This window comes from Balaenoptera ricei, chromosome 19, assembly GCF_028023285.1.
Source record: "Balaenoptera ricei isolate mBalRic1 chromosome 19, mBalRic1.hap2, whole genome shotgun sequence".
Taxonomy (NCBI): Eukaryota; Metazoa; Chordata; class Mammalia; order Artiodactyla; family Balaenopteridae; genus Balaenoptera; species Balaenoptera ricei.
This window is the reverse complement of record NC_082657.1, coordinates 30,352,221-30,376,375: the sequence shown is the minus strand read 5'-3', so window position 1 is coordinate 30,376,375 and position 24,155 is coordinate 30,352,221. Positions and strand designations below refer to the sequence as shown.

General features: G+C 50.5%; 2 protein-coding genes across 3 annotated transcripts in view; one reads left to right on the top strand and one right to left on the bottom strand.

Moving 5' to 3' along the window:
• Positions 1–8,807, bottom strand: part of NOD2 (nucleotide binding oligomerization domain containing 2) — a 30,674-nt gene extending 21,867 nt beyond the window's left edge. The window contains exons 1-4 of one of the 2 annotated variants that reach the window (XM_059903790.1): positions 8,767–8,807; positions 3,745–3,983; positions 2,397–2,893; positions 630–735 (exon numbers count right to left, since the gene is read on the bottom strand). In XM_059903790.1, coding sequence (XP_059759773.1) covers positions 630–735; positions 2,397–2,855 — 565 coding nt within the window. In that variant the 5' untranslated portion in view covers positions 2,856–2,893; positions 3,745–3,983; positions 8,767–8,807. The remainder of the gene's footprint in view (positions 1–629; positions 736–2,396; positions 2,894–3,744; positions 3,984–8,766) is intronic. The other variant, XM_059903789.1, reaches the window with a different exon arrangement.
• A 7,348-nt stretch (positions 8,808–16,155) lies between these two features.
• Positions 16,156–22,282, top strand: SNX20 (sorting nexin 20). Its single transcript, XM_059905161.1, has 4 exons — positions 16,156–16,214; positions 18,586–18,724; positions 20,192–20,343; positions 21,614–22,282. Exons 2-4 carry the CDS (start codon positions 18,595–18,597, stop codon positions 22,280–22,282), a joined length of 951 nt encoding a protein of 316 aa, XP_059761144.1. The 5' UTR covers positions 16,156–16,214; positions 18,586–18,594.
• The last annotated feature ends 1,873 nt before the right edge of the window (positions 22,283–24,155 follow it).

The following is a 24,155-nucleotide window of genomic DNA, read 5'->3' as shown; positions in this document are numbered from 1 at the left end:
CAGATCCATCCTCCCCTACCTTGTCACTCAATCTCCCTGTCCCAGTTTCCACATCTGTAAACTGGAAAAAACAATACCTACTTCTCAAGTTTGTTGCCAAGGACAGACATCGTAAATAAAGCACCTGGCAGGATGCCTAGGATGTTCAAGCTGTGCCATCCAAGCCTCTCCCATTCCTGAACTGGGTCGGTGACCATGTGAAATGAGAGATATCGCATTATCTAAATCCATTTGGCTCCTGAGTTTCTCATGATGAGTAGCTGAACTGCAGAGATCAAGAGGTACCAGCCATTAAAAAGTGTATCCACATTTTTCTAATACAAGAGTATGGCTAGTAAGGAACATATGTATTAGCTCTCAGGACAAGGTAGCTCCCATGATCCCTCTGCAGTGCAGGAAGAAATAAAAGCAAGCCCTAATACTACACACATTAATCCTGTTAATCCTCCCAACAGCCCAGGGAGACAGTGGTGATGTTACCCTTAAAATGAGGAAACTGAGTCTTAGGGGTGTTTGCACAGCCAGTAAGTGGGATTCTGACAAGTCTCGTGCTGGAGTTTTTGCTCTTAAGCATGAATCTGAAAGTCTTTCTTTCCCTTTCTGATGAACTGAGAAGAACACATATATACCTTCAAAAGGCAGGGCCAACGGGACAGGTAATTCCTGAACACATTGTAGAAGGAAGGCAGCCAACCCATTCGCCTTCACTGTGGCAAGATCGAGGAGCCTTCTTGCCTGTGGGGAAAGCAAAAGTCATTATTTTTCCAGAAAGGCGGATGGAGAAGTGTGGGAAGGTTTCTACTGATTACGGCAATACCATGGGCATCTCTCTTCCACCACAATAAAAGGCCAGAAAAACATCCATAAACAAGATGCGTTTAAAGAAGTCAATACAGTATCGGGTAGTGAAATGAACAGTTGAATACACATCCAATCTGGTTCCCTCTCAGGACCCACTGAAAGTGAATAACTGAAAATAGAGGGAAAAAAAGAGCCATAACCCTATAAAGGATAGGAAAAACAATTCTGAAAGATGTAAATCACTTGGATGAGAGGTGATTTCATTGAGTCTCTATAATCCCTCCAAGGCCAGGCTCAAGGAGCTAGTGCTCAGGGTACAATTGTAGGTTTCAGGTGCACTAGTGAGAGAGGACCAGAACATGTCTGCTCTATAAATACTTGAACGTAAATACTATAAATACTTTAAAACAGCCTTGAACAGACTTATTCCATCAGTCTCAACCAGGCTTACCTAAACTCACGTGGACACCAAATACATATTTTTAAAAAATAGACAAAAACACCAAATACATATTTTAAAAAATAGACAAAAACAGTAACTAGAAAGTCCCCCAACCCAGCCCATCCTAACACTGCAATGTAATTCCAATTCATTCATTCATTCATTCAATAATTCATTATTTCTTCAACAAGTATTTCTTGAGTGCCTACTATGTACAAGGCTCTCAGCACAATAAGCTTTAAGAGAGAGCCTGGCACGTAGTAGGCATCAAATAGATTCTGGATGAATAAATCAATGATGAATGAATTAGTCAAAGCACTGTGTCCAGCACTGGCCCTCTCATGAACTACTATGAGCTTTTTCAAACCACTTTTCTGGGACCCAAATTTCCCAATCCATAAAGTGAGGTGTTAATGACTGTTCCGTCTGCATCACGGGAGGCCTGAGGTTCACTATTTGGGGGAAAATAAAACAAAGAGTTTCAAAAATACCCAAAAGACACTCTTCTGTTCTTGTGGAATGTCACATTCAGAGGCACTTATCCCAACTCCAAATGTCTATGATCTAATGCAATTTCATATTAGAAATCCTATGTGGGCATTTAAACTATATTAGTACATAGAACGCTATATTCATTACTAAACACAGATTTAATTTAATGAATTTTTATCATCTGTTGAGCTGTTAATTTAAAGCAGACAGCATTAAAAGCGTACAAGTACAGAATATCACTGATAACAGAATTGACAGTAGCCAACGGTAATGTTAATGAGTGCTTACTACGTGCTAGACACCGTTCTAAGAGTTACGTAGCTCACCTCATTGAATTCTCCCATCTGTGTTTCCCAGATGAGGAATCTGAGACAGGAGAGATGAAGGATACTGAGTTTCCATAGAGAAGCCTAAAGTCACAGGCCTTGAGCCTGCATCGTCCTGACTCCAGAATCCAAGATGCTCGCCACCATATAACACTGCCTCTCATCAGCAGTGGCATGATACCAAAACTCCAGAGCAACTTTCACCTGCTTGGCTACCCTTAAAGGGGAAGCGCCACGACCCATGTCTCCCCACAGGGCTGACTTCACAAACCAGTTTCGGTAACTAAGCACGCTTTTCCTTTGAATTCTGATGAGCCAAGAGGGAAGAGCCTTACCCGCTGGGATGACGTGAAGATGGGCCGCCTGATTTCATCACATTCGTACTGGCTGATGAAACCCCGCGCCTGTGTCAGGTCCAGCACTCCCTCCACGTGGCCGTAGAGTCTCCTGACGATGGCTGGCCGGTGACTCTGCAGGTCACGGGCTGGGTGGGGTGAGTGGGGCTCCCAGCAGCCGGGAAGCTCGGGGGGCTGTCTGTCAGCCTGGGTCTCCTGCACAGCCGCAGTGAGTAGTTCACAGCCCCAAGCACCCTTATTCCAGACAGTGTCCAGGAGGCGCCTGGCCAAGTGGGAGACAGGCTGGCCCAAGAGGCTGAGCCCCTCGTAGTCCTCCCAGGAGAGGACTTCCCAGGAAAGCAGCCAGTCCAGAATGCTCTCAAAGCCCTCCAGGGACCCCGAGACCAGCAGCTCCACCAGCTGGCTCCTCTGTGCCTGGAAGGCGTCCTGCGTGTACATTTCACAATCTGGGGAGGAGAATGAGGTCCAGTGCAGGACTTCTCAGGAAGCAGGCAGGCGGCAGTGGAGAGAGCAAGTCAGCCCCACCCTGAGACCAAGACGGCCACAGTTCTACCCTCAGACATTACCAATGCAAGCTCCCCATTGTATGGATGTACAAACTGAGGCCCAGAGAAGGCAAGAAACTGGCTCGAGGTCCCACAGAGGGTTTGAAGCAGCCAGGAGTTAAATCAAGGCCCCTGGCTCCCACATCCATGCTTCATCCCTGCTTTAAGAAGTTTTAAAAGGCTTGACTTAATATTAGGAGCAATGTCTCCCAAGGGATCAGGGAATCAATTCTCTCTGAGGCCATATGAGAGGGCCCTAACATGCTGGTTGGATTCAGGCTACCGCAGCTCTCTTTTCAACAATGGCTAACATTTATTAACCGCATACAATGTGCCAAGCACTATTCTAAGTGCTTTCATTAACCCTCCCAACCACTCTGAAGTGGGTACTAGGATCAGCCCCATTATACAGGTGAAGAAACTGAGGCACAGAGAGGGCTGAGTACAACTGAGGCTTGTCCATGGATACAAGGTAGATGAGGTAGAGCTAGGATTTGAACCCAAGCAGTGCAACTCCAGAAGGCATGTCTTTAATTCCCTTATATTTGGGTTCCCCACAGGGGCCCGAGCCCAGGCCCATGTAGGTAACCCACTGCTACCGCCAGGGACAGACCCAGAACATTGCTATAAAGATGCCAACCCAGGTGAAGCGAAACTCATGGTACAAACTAAGACGTTTCAAAGCTTATGGTTGCACTGACCCCAGTCCACTGCCCCCTCCCCAAATGCCCAGGCCCTCACCACCCCCCAACTCCCTTCCACCACACACTATGTGACGTCACCTCTGTCGATAGCTTGCTCTGGGCTCAGCCTTCAGACTCTGGGTCCTGGGAATCTGTGGGGAAGCGATCTCACGGAGCTTCAGGCCCTGGGAGTGTCCCCATGCGGCAGAGAAAATCTCTCAGCAGGGTCCCTTCTGCGACAGTCACAGAATCCAGGGCCGTAAGCTGGGGCAGTGCCCACAGAAAATGAAAGTGAAAGGAGGTAGGCATGAAAAAAGAAGAGGAACGCCAGCTTCTTTCTACAAAAAAGGGACATTCCAGGATACTCAAAGAAGCAGATGCCAAGGGTCTTGGAAAGTCTGTGTATTTCCTATTGGTTGTTTATGCGTCTAACTCCCTTCTTGGCCCAAGTGGAAGCCTGGGTTTTACTCATCCTGGCGTCACTAAGCTTGGCACGGGGCTGGGCCAAGGGGAAGTACAGTGGGAATGTTCATGAATCAAAAATCCACTGAGGGAGGGGGTGGGGCTGGAACGTTCTGCGCCTGTCCTCATATGCCATCCAAAGTAAGGGAAAGGAGAAATCACCACCTCGGAATGCTGCCAACACCTAGGCTGGAAGCCTTGCGCTGGCCAGATGAGGAAACTGAGGCAGCGAGGTTACCCATGTGTCTGGCAGCTTGGGAGGGAGGGCATCCTCAGTGCGGAGGCCACGGTAAACCAGAAAGGAAAATAGTTCTCTCTGGCCAAGCAGGCCTCCTTCTTGCGCCCACTGCCAAGCAGAGGAGTCAAGAGGGTAGAGGTGGGGAGAGGGGAGAGGAGAGAACAGGACGGGGTAGGAAGAGCTCTGGGCTTGACCCTGGATTGGTTCTCAGCCCCATCACCACCCCTGCCCAGGTCCTGGGGAAAAGAACTACCACCCACCCCTCCAGAAACAGCCCAGAAATGGGGTCAGCACTCTCTTTCCGACCCGATGCCTGGAGGGCATGTGTGCAGCCAGAAATTAAAGAAGTTGGAGTTAAGATGAGATAGGACATTCTCTGCCCCTTTTACTCAGAGGATGCCTAAGGACGGACAGCTGCTCTCTCCTCAGCATCGGGAGAGCCTGGAACACCCTCCCTGCCCCGTCAAAGACCATTAGGCTTAGAGTAGGCATGGCCAAGTCATCTGCAGGCAGGCCTTGAGCAGGAAGGCAAGGCTGAGTGGCACAGGACTGGCAGGTCTAGATTTGCCCACAGACCCCACCTCTCTCCCGGGGAAACCCCCGAAAAGATGGGCAGAAGCCAGAGGTGGCCAACCAGCTGTGAAGAACTACACAATTCTCAGCAGTTCTGGCACAAAGCCTTCTCCCTCCACCATTAGCTGCACTGAGAGACCCCAGCAAGCCCAGTGATCTCTGACACACCCGTAGACATGCTAGGCCACAAGTGGACAAGCTACAAGTAAGCAGGGGCTCTTCCCAAACACTCCGAGTCCGGGTCAGCCGATGGATGCTTGAGCCACACATATCCAACTCGTGATGTCAGGGCACCTGGAGAAAGAGGCAGGCCCAAGCCAGAAGGTTTGCTGCTCCATCTTCCCACCAGTAGCTGGAAAGTCCCAACTCTGTCCTGGCCTTCTTCCAGAAACCTCAGAGGTGGGAGAATCCCCAAGGACCAATCTGGCCAGCATCCTGTCTCTAAGAAGGCATTGTTCTTTCTCATCTTAAACATCCAGGGCAGAGGACCTGGCCTGTTGCTGTCCTCACTAACCAGCACAGGAAGTTCCTCATTATATTTAACCAAAGTTTTTCCCGCTTCCGTTTAAATTGGGAATGGGAGAAAACAGATGTCCATTCATCACCTATCTCATAAAAACTGTCCCTAAAATCCTACCTCTTGCCCCTTTACTCCCTGCTCAGACTTCCCCTCTTCAGACTAAATCAGCCTCTCTCTGTTACCTTTTCTTCTCTGCTTCAATTACTGCAACTTTGGAGTCATTGTAGTCTTTTCTAGAGGAAGATGAGGTCTGTGCAAAGAAAAGGTCACTTCCTTGCAGAAACAGAGGGTCAAGTGGAAGGGGTAACCCACGTGGGCCCCCCCTTTATCCCCAAGCCCAGGCCAAGCTCTGACATCTCCTTCCCTCCTGACACACAGCCAGTCTGGTTTCTCTGGAGCCCTGAGCCAGTTGATTTCCTTAAGTGCTGAAATCTCAGCCTGCTGGGCCACTGCAGACAGAAGAGAGGGAGGCCCTGGAAGCTCAACCTAACTGTCCTTCTCTCAGCTGGGGCCACGCCCCTGCTGGGGCAGTGGACCCATCCCTCTCACTTCCTGCGGCATCCTCCATTCTTGCCCCCTTCACCGGGCTTCTCTCTGGGAGAGCAGTTCTCATCAGCACATACACATACTATAATTTCTCCATCCGACCCCATTTCTCTGCCCCCTTCACAGCAGGACTCCTTAGCTGTTGTCTATACTGCTGTCCTCAAGTTCTCCCCTCCTATCCCCTCCGATCGTGTCCCCTTTGGCCCCCAGCTACTTCTGTCATGGTCACCAGTGACTTCCAGGTTGCTGGATTCTCAGCCCTCACCTCGCTGGCTCTGCCAAAGGCATCTGTCATAATCACTCCCTCTTTCCTCCTTGAAGCACCTGCCTCATTGCCTTCCAGAACACCCCAACTCTCTGATTTTTCCTCCCATCTCACTGGTCACTCTTTCTGTCTCCTTGGCTAGTTCCTAATGCTGGGAGCCCCAGAACTCCCTGGTGGGACCTCTTTTCTCTGTATCACTCTCTCCCTAAGTGAGCTTACCTGCTATTATGGCTTTAAATACCAGCTATATGGTGATGATGCCCCACATTTTATTTCCAGCTCCAACCTCCCCACTAAACTTTTCCAACTGCCTAATGGACATCTTCATGTGGATGCCCAATGGGCATCTCAAACTTCACAAGCACAAAGCCAAACTCCAGCTCTTCCCCCTAAACAGGTCCCATCTCAGCCGATGGCAGCTCTAAACTTCAAGATGCTCAGCCCCAAAACCTCCGAGTCACCTTTGACTCCACCTTTCTCTCACATCCCAAATTCTATCACCCCCTACCTTCAAAATATATCTCAAATCTGAAAATCTGATATTTTTTCATTGCCTCTATGCCATAGGTAACAAGCCCCACGGTCTCTACCCAGAATGACAGCAGTGGTCCCCTCACTGGTCCCCCCACCCTTCTGCCCTCACCTCCCTGCATTCTCTCTCCCATCCACAGCCAGATGAACCTGCTAACCTCTAGGTAAGAGCAGGTGACGCCTCTTCTCAAAGACCTCCAGTGGCTCCCAGTGCACTTAGAGTGAAAACCAAAGCCCTCGCAGTGGCCGTCAAGACCCCATGCAATGGATCCCCACCTCCCCACCCCTTATGTCTCTGCACTCATTTCCTACTAATCCTTCACTGGCTCCTCACCTACCCTGCTCCAGCCACGATTTTTCCTAGAACAAGCCAGACCCGCTCCCACATGTCATGCTTCTGCCCGAGGACCTTTGCACATGCTCTTCCCTCTGTGGGTGCACTGTCCTTTCCCCCAGTTATTCACATAGCTCCCCCCTTGCCTCCTTCAAGGCTTTGCTCGGTGGTCACCATCTCAGAGATGCCCTCCCTGACTAAGCTATATAAAACCACAATACCCCCAGCCCAATACCTCATCCCCTTTGCCTGCTTTATTAGTCTCCATAGCACTTCTTAGCACCTGACGTACCTTGTATTTACTTATTGGACTGCTGTCCAACTCCCTTCTAGAAAACCAACCCCATGAGGGCAGGGAATTTTGTCTGATTTTTTCATTGCTATATCCCCAGTGTCTCATGCAGGGCACTGATCAAGATTGTGTGAATGAATAAAAGAATGAATTTACTCTGCATGGTTCCAGGAGGCAGGAGTGGAGCCAAGGGGTGGAATCTGCAAGCCACAGATTTTGACCAAATGAAGCCGGAGCTGCAGGCCACTGAACAGCGCTTCATAAGGAATGAGCTTCCCATCACTGAGCGTATGCAACAGAGGGATCCTGCTGGGTGGGACGTCAGTAGGCTAGATGGGGTCCCTTCCTGCCTCAGATCTCACAGTGCCAATTGGCTAAGGGGATCTGAGTAACCAACCAACTTAGGGGCAGAGTGGTTGTAACAGGAGAGCAGAAGCAACCAGAATGTCACTCTGGTCTTCACCAAGGGGTCAGGAGACGAGTGACATGGCAGGCTTCTCCCCTCTATGGAACAAGGACCCTGTGGCCAGGGAACAGCCCATGGGGAGATGGAGCCCACCACAGGGAGGAGACTAAGAGCTCCAAAAGAGAGAGAGAAGCAAGAACAAACTCAGAACCAAGGGTCCAGCTGTGGGAGGCCTCCCTGGAGGGGATGGAGGGAGGCTTGTGAGTTTGCTGTAAAGCAAGTAGGACCAGATGGCTGTTGCTCAACATTAGGAGCGAAGGAGAGGATGAACAGCACAAAGGATGGGATGCCGGCAGGCCCTGGTGTGGGCGGGTCTGGGCAGGGATGGGATGCAGAATGGGCAGGGGTCTCCACACCCACCACGGGGGAGGAGGAGGAGGTAGGAGACCCCCATGACAGTTACAAGGCCACAGGCAGGGTTAGAGATCATCCAGGCACTCTCATTTATACCCACCCATCCACAAGTAAGGTGAAAATGGGGAAACTGAGGGAGAGAGGAGGGGACTGAACAGAGAGTAGCTCCCGCTCAGACCTGAAGCCTGGCCTCCTCATTCCCAGGCCGGCCCGGTGCCTCGAAACTTCATCCTGCATGTTCTGCCCCCACAAACCCCTCGATCCCCAAATCACGGTCTCTCTCCAGACCTCAGAGGCTCCTGGGGCAGAAGTTCCGCCCACTCTCCCAAACCCCTCATCGTTTGTAGTCACAGCCCACCAGGAGGCTCCCCAACCTCGAAACACCCCCTTTCCGTCTAGACCCCGGGACTCCTGAAGGGGAAACCGAGGCAGCCCCATCCTAAGGCTGGCGGCCTGGACCGTTCGGAAGTCAGGTGTCCCAGTCCCGGGAGCGGGACCCTCGGCACCTGCCACCCCCGCGCGGAGCCCACGACCACTCACGCCCGGCGCCCCGATTCCTCCCCGCAGCTCGAGTCTTGACTCCCCGGCTCAGCTCCAGCCTGGGCTGCGCGGGCACCCGGGCCCCGGCCCCGCCCCCGACGTGCCCCGCCCCCACTGCCCACCCTCTGCCTGGCAGCCCCGCCCCTCCCGAGAGAGCCAGCCGGACCGTGGGCGGCGGAGCAGGCAGGGCAGAGGCAGGCTGGACGGCCGGTGCCGCGTGACCCGGGCCAAGTATGTCATCCTTCCTGAGCCACCTTTCAACCGGAGGGAATCGAAGAGTCTCTCAGGACAAGTCCCCCATCTAACACACACACACACACACACACACACACACACACACACACACACGAGATATCCCGTGAATTGAAAAGCTAGGAAAGCTGTTGGGGTCAGTATTACCCAATGCACCCTTTGAGGGTCAGGAAGTTCATAGTCATCTAAAGCCTTACTATTGTGAAGTCCCAGGACAGAGTTCTCTGGAGTGTGATGGTTCCGTGTTAGGTAACAGTGGACAGGGCATTTAAACTTCCTCTTTCTACATTTTTCTTTCAATTCTTCTAAGTTGAGGCAAGCCATCTCAGTTTAGTACTAATAGGGCTTGAACACCTCTCTAACACTGCCTAGTCTACTTGGCTCTGTGACATTATCTAACTAGAATTCACCAGCACTGTTTTGTTTACATCAGATTTATTTTATTTTATGATTTCTTATTCCTGGCAAGTGATTGCTGGTTTTTCATTGAAGGTATTAATATAAACATTCCTTTTAAAGCATTTGTAATTGGAGGCTTCCCTGGTGGCACAGTGGTTAAGAATCCGCTTGCCAATGCAGGGGACATGGGTTCGAGCCCTGGTCCAGAAAGATCCCACATGCCACGGAGCAACTAAGCCCGTGCACCACAACTACTGAGCCTGCGCTCTAGAGCCCGTGAGCCACAACTACTGAGCCCGCATGCTGCAACTACCGAAGCCCATGTGCCTAGAGCCCGTGCTCTGCAACAAGAGAAGCCACTGCAATGAGAAGCCGGCATACCGCAACGAAGAGCAGCCCCCGCTCGCCACATCTAGAGAAAGCCTGCATGCAGCAGCGAAGACCCAACACAGCCAAAAATAAATAAATAAAATAAAAATAAATTAAAAAAAAAAACATTTGTACTTGGAAAATTTTAAATGTAAAGTCAATTTCAAGGAAAAAAACTGACATTGACATAGTGCTTTACAGATACTCATTTAATCCTACCTACAGGATATTGACTATCTTTTCCCTAATTTGTAGAGGAAGAAACTGAGGCACAGAAAAGTTAATTACTTTATCCAAGTCATGACAGGAGAGCGGAGATTTGCCCCCCAGATGTCTGACATCAAAGTTCATGCTCAAACCACTACCCCACACTGCCTCCAGGTAAATACCTGCACTGCTGGTGCACATTTGGTTGAGGCTGGGAAATGCTGTGTTAGAGGCACTGAATCTAACCCCAGGAAAATCATTCCAGATGGTGTACAGATCCATCTACAAGGATGTTCACCACCATCTTATCTGTAACAGCAAAAACCTGGAAGCCTCCTGAATGCCCAATAATAGCAGATTACTTAAGCAAAGTAACAGAGCAACTGAACCTGGAAAACTTACCCGATTCATCTTCTCTTATACTCCACATCCAACCTGGGAGCAAATTTGTCAACCTGACCTTCAAAACATATTCAGAATGCAGCCACTTCTTACCATAGCCACTATTACTACTTGGGTCCAAATCACTGTCATCTCTCACCTGGCAAGAGCGCCCAGCCATTCCCCATGATTCTAACTAGTCTCTCCTCAACCTCACACTGAGCAGCAGTCTCCGTGCTGGTCCCCTGCTCCAAGCAGCCCACTCTGCTCCAAGCAGCCCACCCACCCACCAGTGTCCAAACCATTCTACAGCCAGGCCCACATGATGCACCAGTGTCCTTATAGCTCTTGGTCCTCCCACCTCTGTGCTTTGCTCACTCTGGGCCTCAGTGGGAGGCAACAGGTTGAATAGCATAGACTTTGGACTCCAGCGAACTTGGATTTGAATCCCAGATCTCTATACCTTTGGGCCAGTTATTTAACCTTGGCCTCAGTTTCCCTAACAGCTAAGTGGTGTTGACAATTCACTTAGATCTTGTCGTGAGGAGTACAAATATAGAACTTGGCACAGAGTAAGCCCTGAACTCTGTATAATATGAATGTTATTTATTGAATACTTACTATATGCCAGGCACTGTACTCTCATCCCTCACATGAGCCTCTTTATGGAATAGGTACTATTCTTTGCCCCGGCTCTTTTGAGATGAAGAGACAGGTTCCAAGAGGTAAATAATTTTCCTAAGATGACTCAGCTACAGGATGGTGGAGCTGTTAATCAAGCCCACATCTTTCTTTCACTCCTTTTGTTGGGACTTACCAACCCTTCAGTGCCCACCTCCCTCCAGGGAGCTTTCCACTGTCCCCACGGAAGTCTCCAGTCCTCTGAGCTACCAAAGAGCAGCCTGCCTGTGCTCTTGTTTGCTCTCAGCCTGGATGGTGTTCTGTTTCAGTTCATGCTCCATGTGTCCATCCTGTTTTTCCACCAGACTGTGAGCCCTTGAGGGCTTGAGACATTCCTTCACCATTGCTGGACCTCCACCTCTGGCCCAGTGCCTGGCCCAAGTTTGTTGAGTGACATATTAAAAGAGAGACAATGCACGAGGGAAAGGCACGGTAGAGAAGGCAGCTTTTTACTGAGCTGCCTCAAACCTGAGGAACCCAATGTACCTGGGGCTTTTGGACAGCCTCTGGTCTTACCCATCCCCATCTCAAGACCAGACCCACATTTTGTCCCCTCCCCCCACCTCCAGCCCTAACCAACTCCAAGCTCATCAGTGAATCAGGCGGGTTTTGCTGAAGATCAGAAACCCAACAAATCCAGCTCCCCTGATGGGTGGGCCTCCTCTTCTGCAGATTCCTTACTGTGTCTCCTCTCTTCTCCCCCTCCCCCATATGGTTTCTAGAATCACCTTCAGTTTCTCAAACCCTTCCCTTCTAGCCCCAAGCTTCCAAATTCCACTTCAGCAAAACAGAATATTCCACCAGCTGAACTTACTGTCTTTGAAAAACAGTTTCTCAATCCTCCATCATTAGTTCACTCAGAGCCAGCTCACATCACCCTTTTTTTCAGATTAGAAAAAGGCGTCCCCTTTACCTGAGGGAACACAGGAGCCAGCTTGGAAAAGCAGAGTGAGGGCTGGATTTCAGCCCCACTCCTGCCCTCCTGAGGCACTCTGGGCAGGGCACAAACCTTCAAACTATGTGCAATTGCCCTAAACTCCCATGCAAACTCATCAAAGCCTTTACCTAAGCAAACAGATCTCCCAGGAACACAAGATGTTTGTGTCCTGCTGATAATTAAAGTTAGATTTTCTCCACATTTTAGCCATGAATTCTTACACAGATCAGAAGGACTGACAGAGCTTGTGTGAGGCCCAGGAAGGGCTGAGGTGTTTCCCCAGCCTGCAGTATAGAAATAGAAACCCACACGCCAGTCCCACACCCCCGACCCACCCGTCGCTCTGCTATGTCTCAGTATAACCACATCGGTGCCCCACAGCGCACTCTGTCTGTGGCCCTAATTTTAAAACCCTGCAGTATTAAGAACTTTTGAGATTTTTTAAAAGCTAATGTTTGTATACCCAGCTATGGGAAAACAAGATTGACATGACCGGGTTTTGCATCACCTACTTACGAACAAACACCTCCCCAGTTTGGGTTTTCTTTGCCAGACACGTGGAGGCACACCTGTGATCAATCAATTCTTACTGAATTTCTCAAAAGTGGTGTTTCGGTGTTGGAGTCCCAAGCTTGTCAGACATCCAGAGCAGCAGTGAGTGGTAGTTTACAGTATTGTTATCTGCCCAGTGTGGAATGCTTTGGTGCTGGGAGGATCCTTAACTTAATCTCATGTTGCAATTAAGGAAACTGACATTCAGAGAGGGCAGTGGCCTACCCAGGTCGCACAGTGAGTCAGGGCTGATCTGGAGTCACAGCCCGATCTCCACTTCTCTGCGTTCGCCCACTCATTCATTCATTCACACAGTTACCGAGCACCCACTAGGTGGCAGGCGCTGCAGTGGGTACTGGGGACAGAACGCTGCCACAGACCAAGTCCCCGTGATCAAGGCATTCCAGACGGGCACTAAACAAGTAAACAAATAAGCAAAACAATGATAGTTCTTGACAGGGGGTCAAGAAGGGCTGCACAAAATAGAGAAGATCGAGCTGCACCCTGAGGATGAGAAAGAAAAGAGCTTGTCATGGAAGGAAGCGAGAGCAGGACATTGATGGCTGAAGGAATTGCAAGCGCAAAGGCTGAGAAGCACATTTGAGGAACAGAAAGCAGTCCGGATGGCCGGTGTGTGGTAAGTGATGCCGGGAAGGGTGCGAATGAGGTTAAGAAGGGGGCAACCAGCAGATTACGGAGGCCTCAGCCGGGGGGGCTGGGTTTACTCGGAATGCGGGGGGAGGCCAATGAAGGGTCCAAGCCGGGTGAATTCTAGGGAAGACACCTAGACTCTGACATGCCAGCACTTCCCTTCCTGAGTTCCCAAGGCCCCTTGGTGTCCCCTTTGGCTTCAGTAGTGCAGTGGGGGGATGCCCATTCCTGTTCCACACCCCCCCATGACAGCGGAGCCCTGTCTGTCCTTGTAGACACATAGAGGTCCTCTGCCACCTCGAGCCCTGTCCTTCAGAGAAAAGCCAACACCCGGCAGGTGGCCAAGTGTGGCCTCTCCTGGTTACTCTGGTCCAGCTAGTTCCTTCCTATGCAGACCAGACGCTCCTGCGTGTCTGGGGGTTTCCAAAAAGCATCTCCCACCCTGAGAAGAGGAAGCAGTGGCTTCTACACACTCTTCCCCATGGTTGCTGGTTGGGGGTGGGAGGCACACAGGGCTGCAGAGAAGGGCTCAGAATCTACACTGGTATCTCGCAGGTTCCAGGCCCAGGACAGGACTCAGAGAGGAGGAGAGACGGAGTTCCAGCCTCCCTCTATACAGAGCCTGCATCTCCACGCCACACCAGGTGTTCTATGGGGCAGTGCAAGGTGGAGGTGAATGAGATATGGCCCCTGCCCCCCCAGGGGCTCACCAGCTAGCAGGCCAGAGGCACACTACTGATGGCCCTTCCCCTAGAGCTAAACAGACCCTGACATGTGTGGATACTCTTTTTATAACAGGGATGGCACTGCCAAGCAGTGGGATTGGGTGGCCATTTCAATAAATAAGGCCAGTAGGTGAACATGTGGGGAAAAAACGTGGACCTCCTACCTCACACCATACACAAAAATCTACTTACTCTAAGGGCATTATACTGACGCAAGTAAGAAAGGCAAACTAGAAAGGTTTGTAGAATAACAAGAATTGCCCGCCCTTGTACAGTGCTTACTAGGTACCAGCATCGCCCTAAGTGCTTTGAGCATCTTAACTCATCTTAAGCCTCACAGTGGCCTGTGAAGTTGTTGCAGAAAGAACGATAAAGGAGTAATGTCCATGGTCTTAACGGTATGACACCAGCTATGAAAGAAAAGATTGATACAGTTGAATGCTTTAAAGTTGGCAACTTCTATTTATCAAAAGAACCCATTAGAAGAGAGTATAAATGCAAACCATAGGATGGGAAAGATATTATTGAGGAGCACATATACCCACATGAATACATAAAGAACACCTACAAACCATGAAGAAAATAAGCCAATGAGAAAAATGAGCAATGGACTTGAACAGACCCTTCACCAAAAAGGATATAAGGATGGCAAATAAGCCCATGAAAAGATGCTCAACATCACTAGTCACTAGGGAAATGCAACTTAAAACCATGACGAGGGCTTCCCTGGTGGCGCAGTGGTTAGGAATCCGCCTGCCAATGCAGGGGACACGGGTTCGAGCCCTGGTTCAGGAAGATCCCACATGCTGCAGAGCAGCTAGGCCCGTGTGCCACAACTACTGAGCCTGCGCTCTAGAGCCGGTGCTCCATGACGAGAGAGGCCACCGCAATGACAGGCTCGCGCACGGCAATGAAGAGTAGCCCCCCGCTCACCGCAACTGAAAAAAGAAAGCCCACGCGCAGCCACGAAGACCCAACACAGCCAAAAATAAATAAATTAATTAAAAAAAAAAAAAAACCATGACGAGATACCACTACACACCCACTGGAATGGCTGAAATAAAAAATATTGACCATATCAAGTGTAGGGGAGGATGCAGAACTTCTAGAGCCTTCATACACTGCTGGTGGGATTGCAAAATGACACAACCACTCAGGAAAAGTGTTTGGCATGACTGAGTACAGTCGAAGCTATTCATACTCTGAGACCCAGTAAGTTCGCTTCAGATAAATGTGTGCATTGGATGAATGTGTAAGAATATTCCCAGCAGCACTGATCATGATGGCCCAAACTAGCAACAACCCAAATGTGCACCAATAGACAAAAAAAAAGGTAAGTACTGATATATTCAAATAATGTAGCAACACAGCAGTAAAAATGAAAAAGCTTTAGCTACACACAAAAAAATTGATAAATCTTATTCACATAAATGCTGAATGAAAGAAGCAAAGCACCAAAGTATACAAACAGTATGTGTGGCTCAATTAATATAAAACTCAAAAATGAATAAAATGAAACTATTGTTTTGGGGTCTGTTAGTAGGTGATAAATTATAAAGAAAAGCAAGGAATTAATCCCCATCAAAAATCAGGACCGGGAAGGGGAGGAACCATAGCTGGGGAGAGATACATGGTAGACTTCTTGGGGGGGCGGGGGGAGCTGGGAGGTTTTATTTTTTGTCTTGTTCCAGCCTCCTGCACTCCAGGCCACAATATGGTTGGCTACAAATCATGCAACTGCCCAGAGGTTTGGCTTCCCTGGTACTTTCTGTCTGGCATGTGGGATGCAGCTTCCGCCAGAGGAAGGCACTCTGAGTCTACCCGCCCCCAATCCGGCCCTGGCTCTGCATCCCACCAGCTCTGCTCCAAGCCTCAGTTTCCCCATCTGTCCTTAGAGCAGGATGGCCCCCATCATGCCTAGCTCACTAGGGTAGGATAATGAACATTAAAGAGCTTTGGGAACTAATGTCCAAAATGCCAGAGATTGTCAAGGACCCTGAGGGTCAGACAGGCTGATGTGGGAACTGAGATCCAGGCCCGCCCTGCCCTGCCAGGTCTGGCCCAGCAGGGCAGCCTCTGACTGTCTGTTAGTTGAGTTCACTACCATCTTTCATCAGCCAATGGGCTGGGGCAACCAGGAGCGGGTCACACAGCTTATTTCCTGTTTTCATACAGGGAACTTAGCAAAGTGGCAGCCACTGGCCTGCTCGCCCAGAGCTTGGAACAGAGAGCTGAAGGGGGCCATGTGACGTCCCTCCTGGACCCCTGGACACGCACAGGACCAGAGACCTCAGGTCAGTGTCTGATCCCAAGCTCAGTGGGCCTCTGCCCGCCTGTGGCCTGAGCCCCCTCCTCCTGTAACCGTCCCTCGGTACCCCTTGGGGGCAGGGTGGCAGGGAGAAGGGCTGGTGACAGATACGCAGGACTCCCCTCAGTGCATTGGGGCAGAGAAGGGGGGCAGCTCCTTGACCCTCCGTCTCCTCAATTCCTTTTGAAGTGCCAGAAGCTTCTCCAACCTCTCTTGAGCCTGGGGAATGATCCACCAAACCTGTGTTTCTCAAAAAGTGGTGCCAGGGAACGCCTGTTTCAGCATAGCCCTCGGGACCTGTGCAAAAGGCAGAATCCAGGGCTCACCCCAGGACCTGCTAGATGGGACTCTCTGATGTTGGGAGCAGGAAATCTACCCCTCGGCACCTCCACCTCCACCCCCGCCCCTGAGGAAGTTCTGATATATGCTCACATTTGGGAGTGTGCCCATCCAATGTCTAGGATCTTCTGTCTCCTAGGTTGGACCAGGGTGCTTTACTCTGCTGGAGTTTCACCCCTGATGGAATGTCCCCTCCTGCCCCCTCAGAGAGGTAGCATGGGCTCTGAAGGGGGCCCTGTGTGCCCATCAGAAGAAGGCTGGACATGGCAGGCATCCCTTAGAGGGAGAAGTGATGTTCAGGGCACCTGGGAAGGAAGGAGCAAGGGTGACTGCTCCCAGAGCTGGATGGTGGAGGGGCTGGGCAGCTGCTGTCCGCTGGGCCAAGGACAGGCCCCCAAGCCAGGAGTACCAACACTTGTCATATTTTGTTGTAAAGCCTAGAAATCTTTGCTCTGTGGGGTGTAGAGATGGGAGGGAAGGGCTCACAGAACACCATGTACAGCTGTCCCCAAAGAGCTTTTGTAGTCACAGGATTGCTTTCCCCATTTCACAGATGGGGAAACTGAGGACTAGAGACTCCCCTTTCTCCTTAAGGGGAGAAAGCTATAGGGTACTCAAGCGTGTGCAGCCCTGGTCCAGCCATGCCCTGCTCTGTGCCTCGGTTTCCCATCTGTATAGGATGAGGCTGGACAGAGGGTCCCTGAGAACCACCCACTGGACACCAGCACAGAGCCCCCTGGAGAATGCCCCAGGGTTCCTTTCACCTGACACAGCAAGAGCACGTTAAGAAGGAGGTCAGGTCACTTGCACCCTTCTTATTTTGAATTTCTGTGCCTAAATGGTACCCCAGCTACTCGCTCCATCTGAGCCGATGTTTTAATTGGCCCTTTTTCTAATTTGTCTCAGACATTTTAACTTGTATTCCAACTTACAGCTTAATTCAGCCATTTATTTCTCAAATATTTCCTAGAGCATCTATCACGGGTCAGGTACTAATAAACGGGACTAATACGGTGTCTGGTATGTGCGCAGCCCCGATCTGGCACTTCGCACGGTGTGCCTGACTTAACACTCACACCAGCCTCGTGAAGGTTGTCGTGCCCCTTTTGTAGGAAACTGAGACTCAGAGAAGTTAAATAACTTCCAGGCACCAGCTCATCTTGTTCACTTACCTGGGTCACAGACAGAGTTATGCATAAACTGAACCCCAGGACTCCTGCTGCCCACCCTCTCCTGAGTACCAGGGAGAGGATTCTGAAGTCAGATCAGCCTGCGTTTGTGCCCTGCCCACCATTTACCAGCTCTTGATCCTGGGCAGCTCAAAATCTCCGTTCTTTTACCATAAAATGGAGACGAAAAGCTCCTACCACGCACAGATTCAGACGAAGCGAGAGAGTGGGCGTTGAGTGCAGGGTGTGCGGCCTGCACACCACAGGCATCTGGCTTTGCTTGGTTGGTCACGCCCACCAGCCACGTGACCTCGGGCTAAACCTCGGTTTCCTTATCTGTTACTGGAGTCATGATAGATTATCGTGGGTGTCAAATCAGATAGTGGGTGTGAAGAGCCTGCGTGTATATGAAGTGGGTATAACAAGTTGTTAGTAAATGTTTGCTTAAAGATAAAGAGAGAGAAAAGGGAAGGATACACACCAGCCTCCTTGCTTTGGACACTGAGATTCTATTTACACATGTAATATGAAATGAAATATTGGTTTTTCTGGACAAGCCAGCAATTTTCTCTCAAGTAATCATTCAGCTACTACCTTTGCTTAAAGTCACCTCATTTAAAGTTCAGAGCAACTCGATAATACAAGGATCCTAACTATAAAAGAAGGTTCTGCTCAGCCTTGGTGTGATCGGTCCAGCAAAGGGCCAGGCCCAGGCTCAGCATCTGGCCGTTGGGCGGATGGCTAGGTGGGCAGTGGAGGGCTCAGCAGTGGGGACTATGGGCATCCCAGGACCCACCAGGAAGCCCAACACAAGTGGGCACTCACTGTTCTCTCTTGTTTTCCTGGCAGCCTTGGAGCATGGCAAGTCCCAAGCACGCCAGGAGCCCTGGATGGACAAGACCCATATCCCAGTGCATGGCAGGGACCAAGCCGAAAGCATCAGCCCCTGGCCCAGACCTCCCACGTCCAGGACCTGAAGAGCACTTAGGTGGGCTTGAGGTTTGGGGCGTGGTCGCGGGGATAGAGGTTTGAAGACATTTGAAATACAAATGTGCATACTTCAATGGATGCCATGAGAAACAGGGCAGCTCACTTAACTTGTGTTATCCCAAAGCAGACACTGAGACAGGGATTTGGTACAAGTGGTTTATCCAGGAGACAATGCCAGGAGGTATGGCAGGGGAGTGGGAAACCGAGGAAAGGAAGGGCAGGAAACCAGTAAGGGATGTCGATGAAAAGATTACCACTGTGGGCAACTAGGGCTCAGTCCCAATGGGGGTCGTGTGGGAGACCGTATGGAGCACACCTTAGAGCTGTACCATCCCAGAGGCAAGGAGGCCAGGCTGCTGTCCCCGGGTCCCATCCTCCATTGGCTGAAGTATGCTCCACAACATGCTGCAATGGCCCAAGAAAGCCCTCAGGGGGAGAGTCCTAGGTGCTTCTGATAGAAGCCAGTGGGATGTTCCAAAACAGTCAATGCCAGTGAGGGGGCATGGCCAGGCACTGACAGTGTCTGCTATAGTGCCAGCTCCTGGAGCAAACGTCTGCCATATGCATGCAACCCTTCAAGATGTGCTGGCTGACCGCCTGCTCTGTTCCTGGCCCTATGCAGGCACTGGGGAAGCAGGAACAATCACACACCGTGCTGGCCTTCAAGCTTAGTAAGGAAACGGATCTGTAGAAAATAACGTAAGATGCCATGGAAAAGGCACAGGGACAAGGTGGGAGGCTCTTATTCTAACACCAAAGGGCAGTTGAAATGATATATGGGTTGGGTCTTGAAAGACACATTGGAGAAGGGCTCCTGGGACACATGTCCTTTGAAATAAAATATACAGTGGTTTGTGCATTTGGGGGGAGGAAGGATTCTAATCTTTGCCAAGATTCTCAGAATGGCCTAGGGCTTAAGTGAGGTTTAAGAAACACTGTTACTTTTTGAGGCAGGGAAAGAGGATGGCATTTGAGGCAGAAGAAGTGGCATGTGCAAGAAAAAGCAGGGAGTGTGGGAAATGAGATGAGAGAGGAAGGGCCGGCCAAGCTGAACCTGGAGCCCAGCATCCTCAAAGCTCCCCCCATCATCCGCTGGTGTGCGCTCCGCAGGCAGTAAGGAGGGTGGAAACCAACCAGCCACATCCCTGCTCTGCAGGAGCATGGGGTTTCACAACAGCCAGAAGTGGACGATGTACCACAAACACACTGCATTTCCCAACCAAGAAGCCTCTTGGGGATGCTGGGCTGTCCCAGGTTGCCCACGGCGAGATGGATTCAGCCAGGTTGGGTGTAGGGGTCTGATTGATGCCCGACTGGGCCTATCCAAGGTGGGATGGAGGAGGGGGATATTCACAGCGCTTCCAGATTCCCACGGCTCATCCCAGACAGACCCAGCCATCTCCCCAAGCCCTTGCCCCCAAAGCACACTGACCTGTGCTAGTCCTTAAGCACGTGGTCCTTCCAGATGCCCACGGCAGCCAGAGCTCCAACTCCAGCATGACCACGCGGGAGCTGCAGGAGTACTGGCGGACCCAGAAACGCTGCTGGAAGCACGTCAAACTGCTCTTCGAGATCGCTTCCGCCCGCATCGAGGAGGCGAGAGTCTCCAGGTTTGTGGTAAGCAGAGACCAAAAGTGATGGCGTGACTTCACGGCCTCCTTCCTGGCCCTGGGCAAGGCTGGTGGCACTTCAGTCTCCTTGACCAGAAGATGGATTGACACACTTTAACTCACAGAGGTCTTCTGGCAAAAAATGGTCCAAAAGTGAGATTTCACGCTCAGCACCGTGAGGACTGGAGAGTCAAGGTGCCTCAGCCTAAGAAGCAAACGGCCCAGTTTAATTCCATGTTACCCAGTATTATCATCTGTGTCCCCTCTTCATTGTTTTTGATACCCTCATATCATTTTTATTATGTACCTCATTTTTTCTTTAAAGTGGATCACTTTTTAAAAACACTGAATAGATTTATTTCAAAGGGAAATACCTTAAATGGAAAACCAGTATCACACAGCATAAGAAAAGGTCATTATAAAAGTAAATACAAGGAAAGCTCAGGGCTGTTATTAAATTCTAGCTGCTTACCACGGCTGGTGGAAAGCTGGGCTTGGGGCTGTTTTCTTTGGGATGGAATTTCAGCCTATGTTGGGGGAGAGGTTGACGACTATGGAAGAGCCACACAGCCTTTCTTTGCCCCCCACCGTTCCCCAAATGGGAGTGGAGTACTAATAATAGCTGACCCTGAGTGCTGACTGCACGTCATGGTTTCAATGCACTAACTCATTTGATCCTCACCCAGTGAGGCAGGCTACTATCCTCATTCTCTGGATGAGAAAACGGAGGCTCAGAGAGGTTAAAGTACCTACCTAAAACCACACAGCTAGACCGTGGTGGGCTGGAATTATAACCCAGGCAGTCTGTGTCCTTAATCAGCATTCTCTTGAAAGAGAAGAGAAAAGAATAGTTTTCTTACTTGTAACATCACTGCCAGTGTATCACCTAAAACCATCTCCCAGGAGTTCCACACCTGGAAAACACAGATCTTATTAATCCAAGCCTCCCAGTTCAGGAACCTGAGGCCCAGTTTTGACCACGTAAAACCAAGAACGCGCCAGGCCCCCCGCACGGCAGATTCCTGTGCGTCCTTTCTGCCCCAGGATGCCTCCGCGTCGCTGTGTTTGTTTGTTATTCTCCGGTTGACTCTTGTCACCATTCGCTGTTACAGCTCAGCCAATGCTGATGGCAATTTAAACCAGAATTGCAGATAACCATCACCCATTTCCAGGGTATGCTTTAAATGATGGTCATCATTATTTTATTTCCCGGGCTCTCTGTCAGTTGAAACCCTCCGTGAGGGTGTAGTCAAAGGCCCTCTCTCTTTGCACCGCAGATGTACCAAATCGTCGTCATCCAGACGGGGAGTTTTGACAGCAACAAAGCCATCCTGGAACGGCGTTATTCAGACTTCGAGATGCTCCAGAAGAAACTCCTAAAGACCTTCCGGGAAGAGATCGAAGATGTCGTCTTCCCCAAAAAGCACCTGATGGGGAACTTCACCCCGGAGATGATCTCCGAGCGCAAGCTGGCCCTCAAAGAGTACCTAAGCCTGCTCTACGCCATCCGCTGCGTGCGCCGCTCGCGCGAGTTCATCGATTTCCTCACGCGGCCCGAGCTGAAGGAGGCCTTCGGCTGCCTGCGCGCGGGGCAGTACACCAAGGCCCTGGACATCCTGGTGCGCACCGTGCCGCTACAGGAGAAGCTGGCGTCCCACTGCCCCGCGATGGTGGTGCCATCCCTGTGCGCCATGCTGGTGTGCCACCGCGACCTGGAGCGCCCCGCCGAGGCCTTCGCCGCCGGGGAGAGGGCTCTGCAGTGCCTGCAGGCCCGAGAGGGCCACCGTTACTACGCCCCGCTGCTGGACGCCATGGCCCGCCTGGCCTACGCGCTGGGCAAGGACTTTGTGTCCCTGCAGAAGAGACTGGAGGAGAACCAGCTCCGGAAGCCCGCCTCCCGGGGCTTCACCCTGAAGGAACTCACCGTCCAAGAGTATCTGTACTGAGCCGCTCCCGCAGGAAGCTGGAGAATTGGGGATCACCATGGCTTGTGGGCTTTTGGGGGTTGATCCTGAGCGGGAAGAGCCACTTTGGGCTCTAGCTTGTGGGATGACTTTGAAGAAGCCCCTCCTCTGGTCCTCCGTTTGCCCATCTATGTTGAGCAGAGATGCTTCCGGACATCCTTGGAAGCCTCTGCTTGTGTCCTGTGTCCCCCTGATGCCAGACCCCCTTCGTCTCAAAACCACAAACCCAGCTGCCCAAACACTGGAGAGTCATATCAACCTCACTGGTGTTTCTGTAGGTAGCTGGAGGAGAGGTTTAAACTGCACGTCACAGACAGAGCTTAATCCATTTCCCCAGAGACATCTCTCTGTAGCTGCCCTGAGTCTTTCCTCTTTGTTCCTCCCCCCTCAACCTTGCTGGCGAATATCCCCACCTATTATCCTAAGTATTCTAGCTCTTCCCTGTTAGGTGTAGGCCCAACTCAGCAAAACAAAAGGCCACCTACTGCTCCTCAAGGCCAGCTTTGTCCCCAGGATGAGCCATATGTCATCCTTTGAAGGGTGAGAGGATCCTGGGCTAGAACCAGCAATCACTGCCTGGGGTTGGTTTTCATGTGTAAGGCAACTGTCCCTTGAATGGCCTTTCTGGATTACGTAGACATAGCCCTGACGGGAGGTGGGACCTCTGGGTAGAAGAGATTGAATGCTCGACACCTCCCCATCTGAAGGACAATGGATTGGGATGCCCTTAACCGAAGTCTGCTGTCAGACCCCCAAGTGAAGTGGATTCTGGACCAATGACCTGGGTTCAGCACAGGGCAGGAGTTGATGGTACAGGCTGGTTTGGACCCCATATGCCTATCAGGCTAGTAGTCCCTGAAGACCTAAACCACGTGGCTGAGGTTATTATTGGGGTGAGGCTGTAACTTGGGAACCTTAACCTGGGGCACCACACTGGCCTGAGCCAAGATCTAGCTCAGCAAAGAGCAGTGAACGAGCATTCACTGAACTACACCGAACGTATTCAACAGCAACGCCATGTGGCAACACCTGGAGTGGCCCAACCAGGCTCCTTCCTGGAGGTTAGACACAGAGTGACACCTTCAGGAAAAGAAAGTTTTCAAGTATCTCAATTTACTCCAGGAGAAGGACACTTTAAGTGGGAGAGATTGGATTTCTTGGAAATCTGGGCAGGTGGATAATTAAAGTGTTAAATGGAAAAATAAAAAGAGCTGCAATTCTTTTGTAATAGTAAAGAAGATCATACTGATTTTACAAGTTCTTTCATCAAATATAAAATGCTACTGTCAACTGTTAGATGCACCAAATATTCACTAAGAAAGAAAAAAATGCCCAACATGGGGAGTTTAGTAGGAGTTTCCAGCAAAAAGCTGGGCGAGCAAAGAGTTAGCTCCCAATGTAACGGTCCACGTAGAATAAACCTGCTTTGTAGAAAGGGACAGTGAGGAAAGGCATGACTCAAATTTGACACTGAGTGGAGAGTGCGGACTCTAGAATTTGAACTGCAGACTGGTACTCAGCCAGGTTTGGGGTCTAAACACACACCGTGTGGTCCAAAATCCTCAAGCTGAGAAGTCATGGTAAAGAGGTTTCAGATGCAGGTGTTTCAGGTACCTTGCACCACAGATGCAAATTCTCTCTGATGGAAGTCAACATAGATCCAGGCCAGTAGAGAGGAAGATACCATTGACTTCAGAGGTGCTGAAGTGTAAGGGGTAGAGGGTGACTGTGCATCTGAAAATCACATATATATGGTGTACATGTGTGTGGTGTCGAGACAGAGGAAAAAACCTTATGCGAGGTAAAAGGGACCTAAGAAATCATATGGGGGAGTTTCCCATCAGTATCCTTAAAG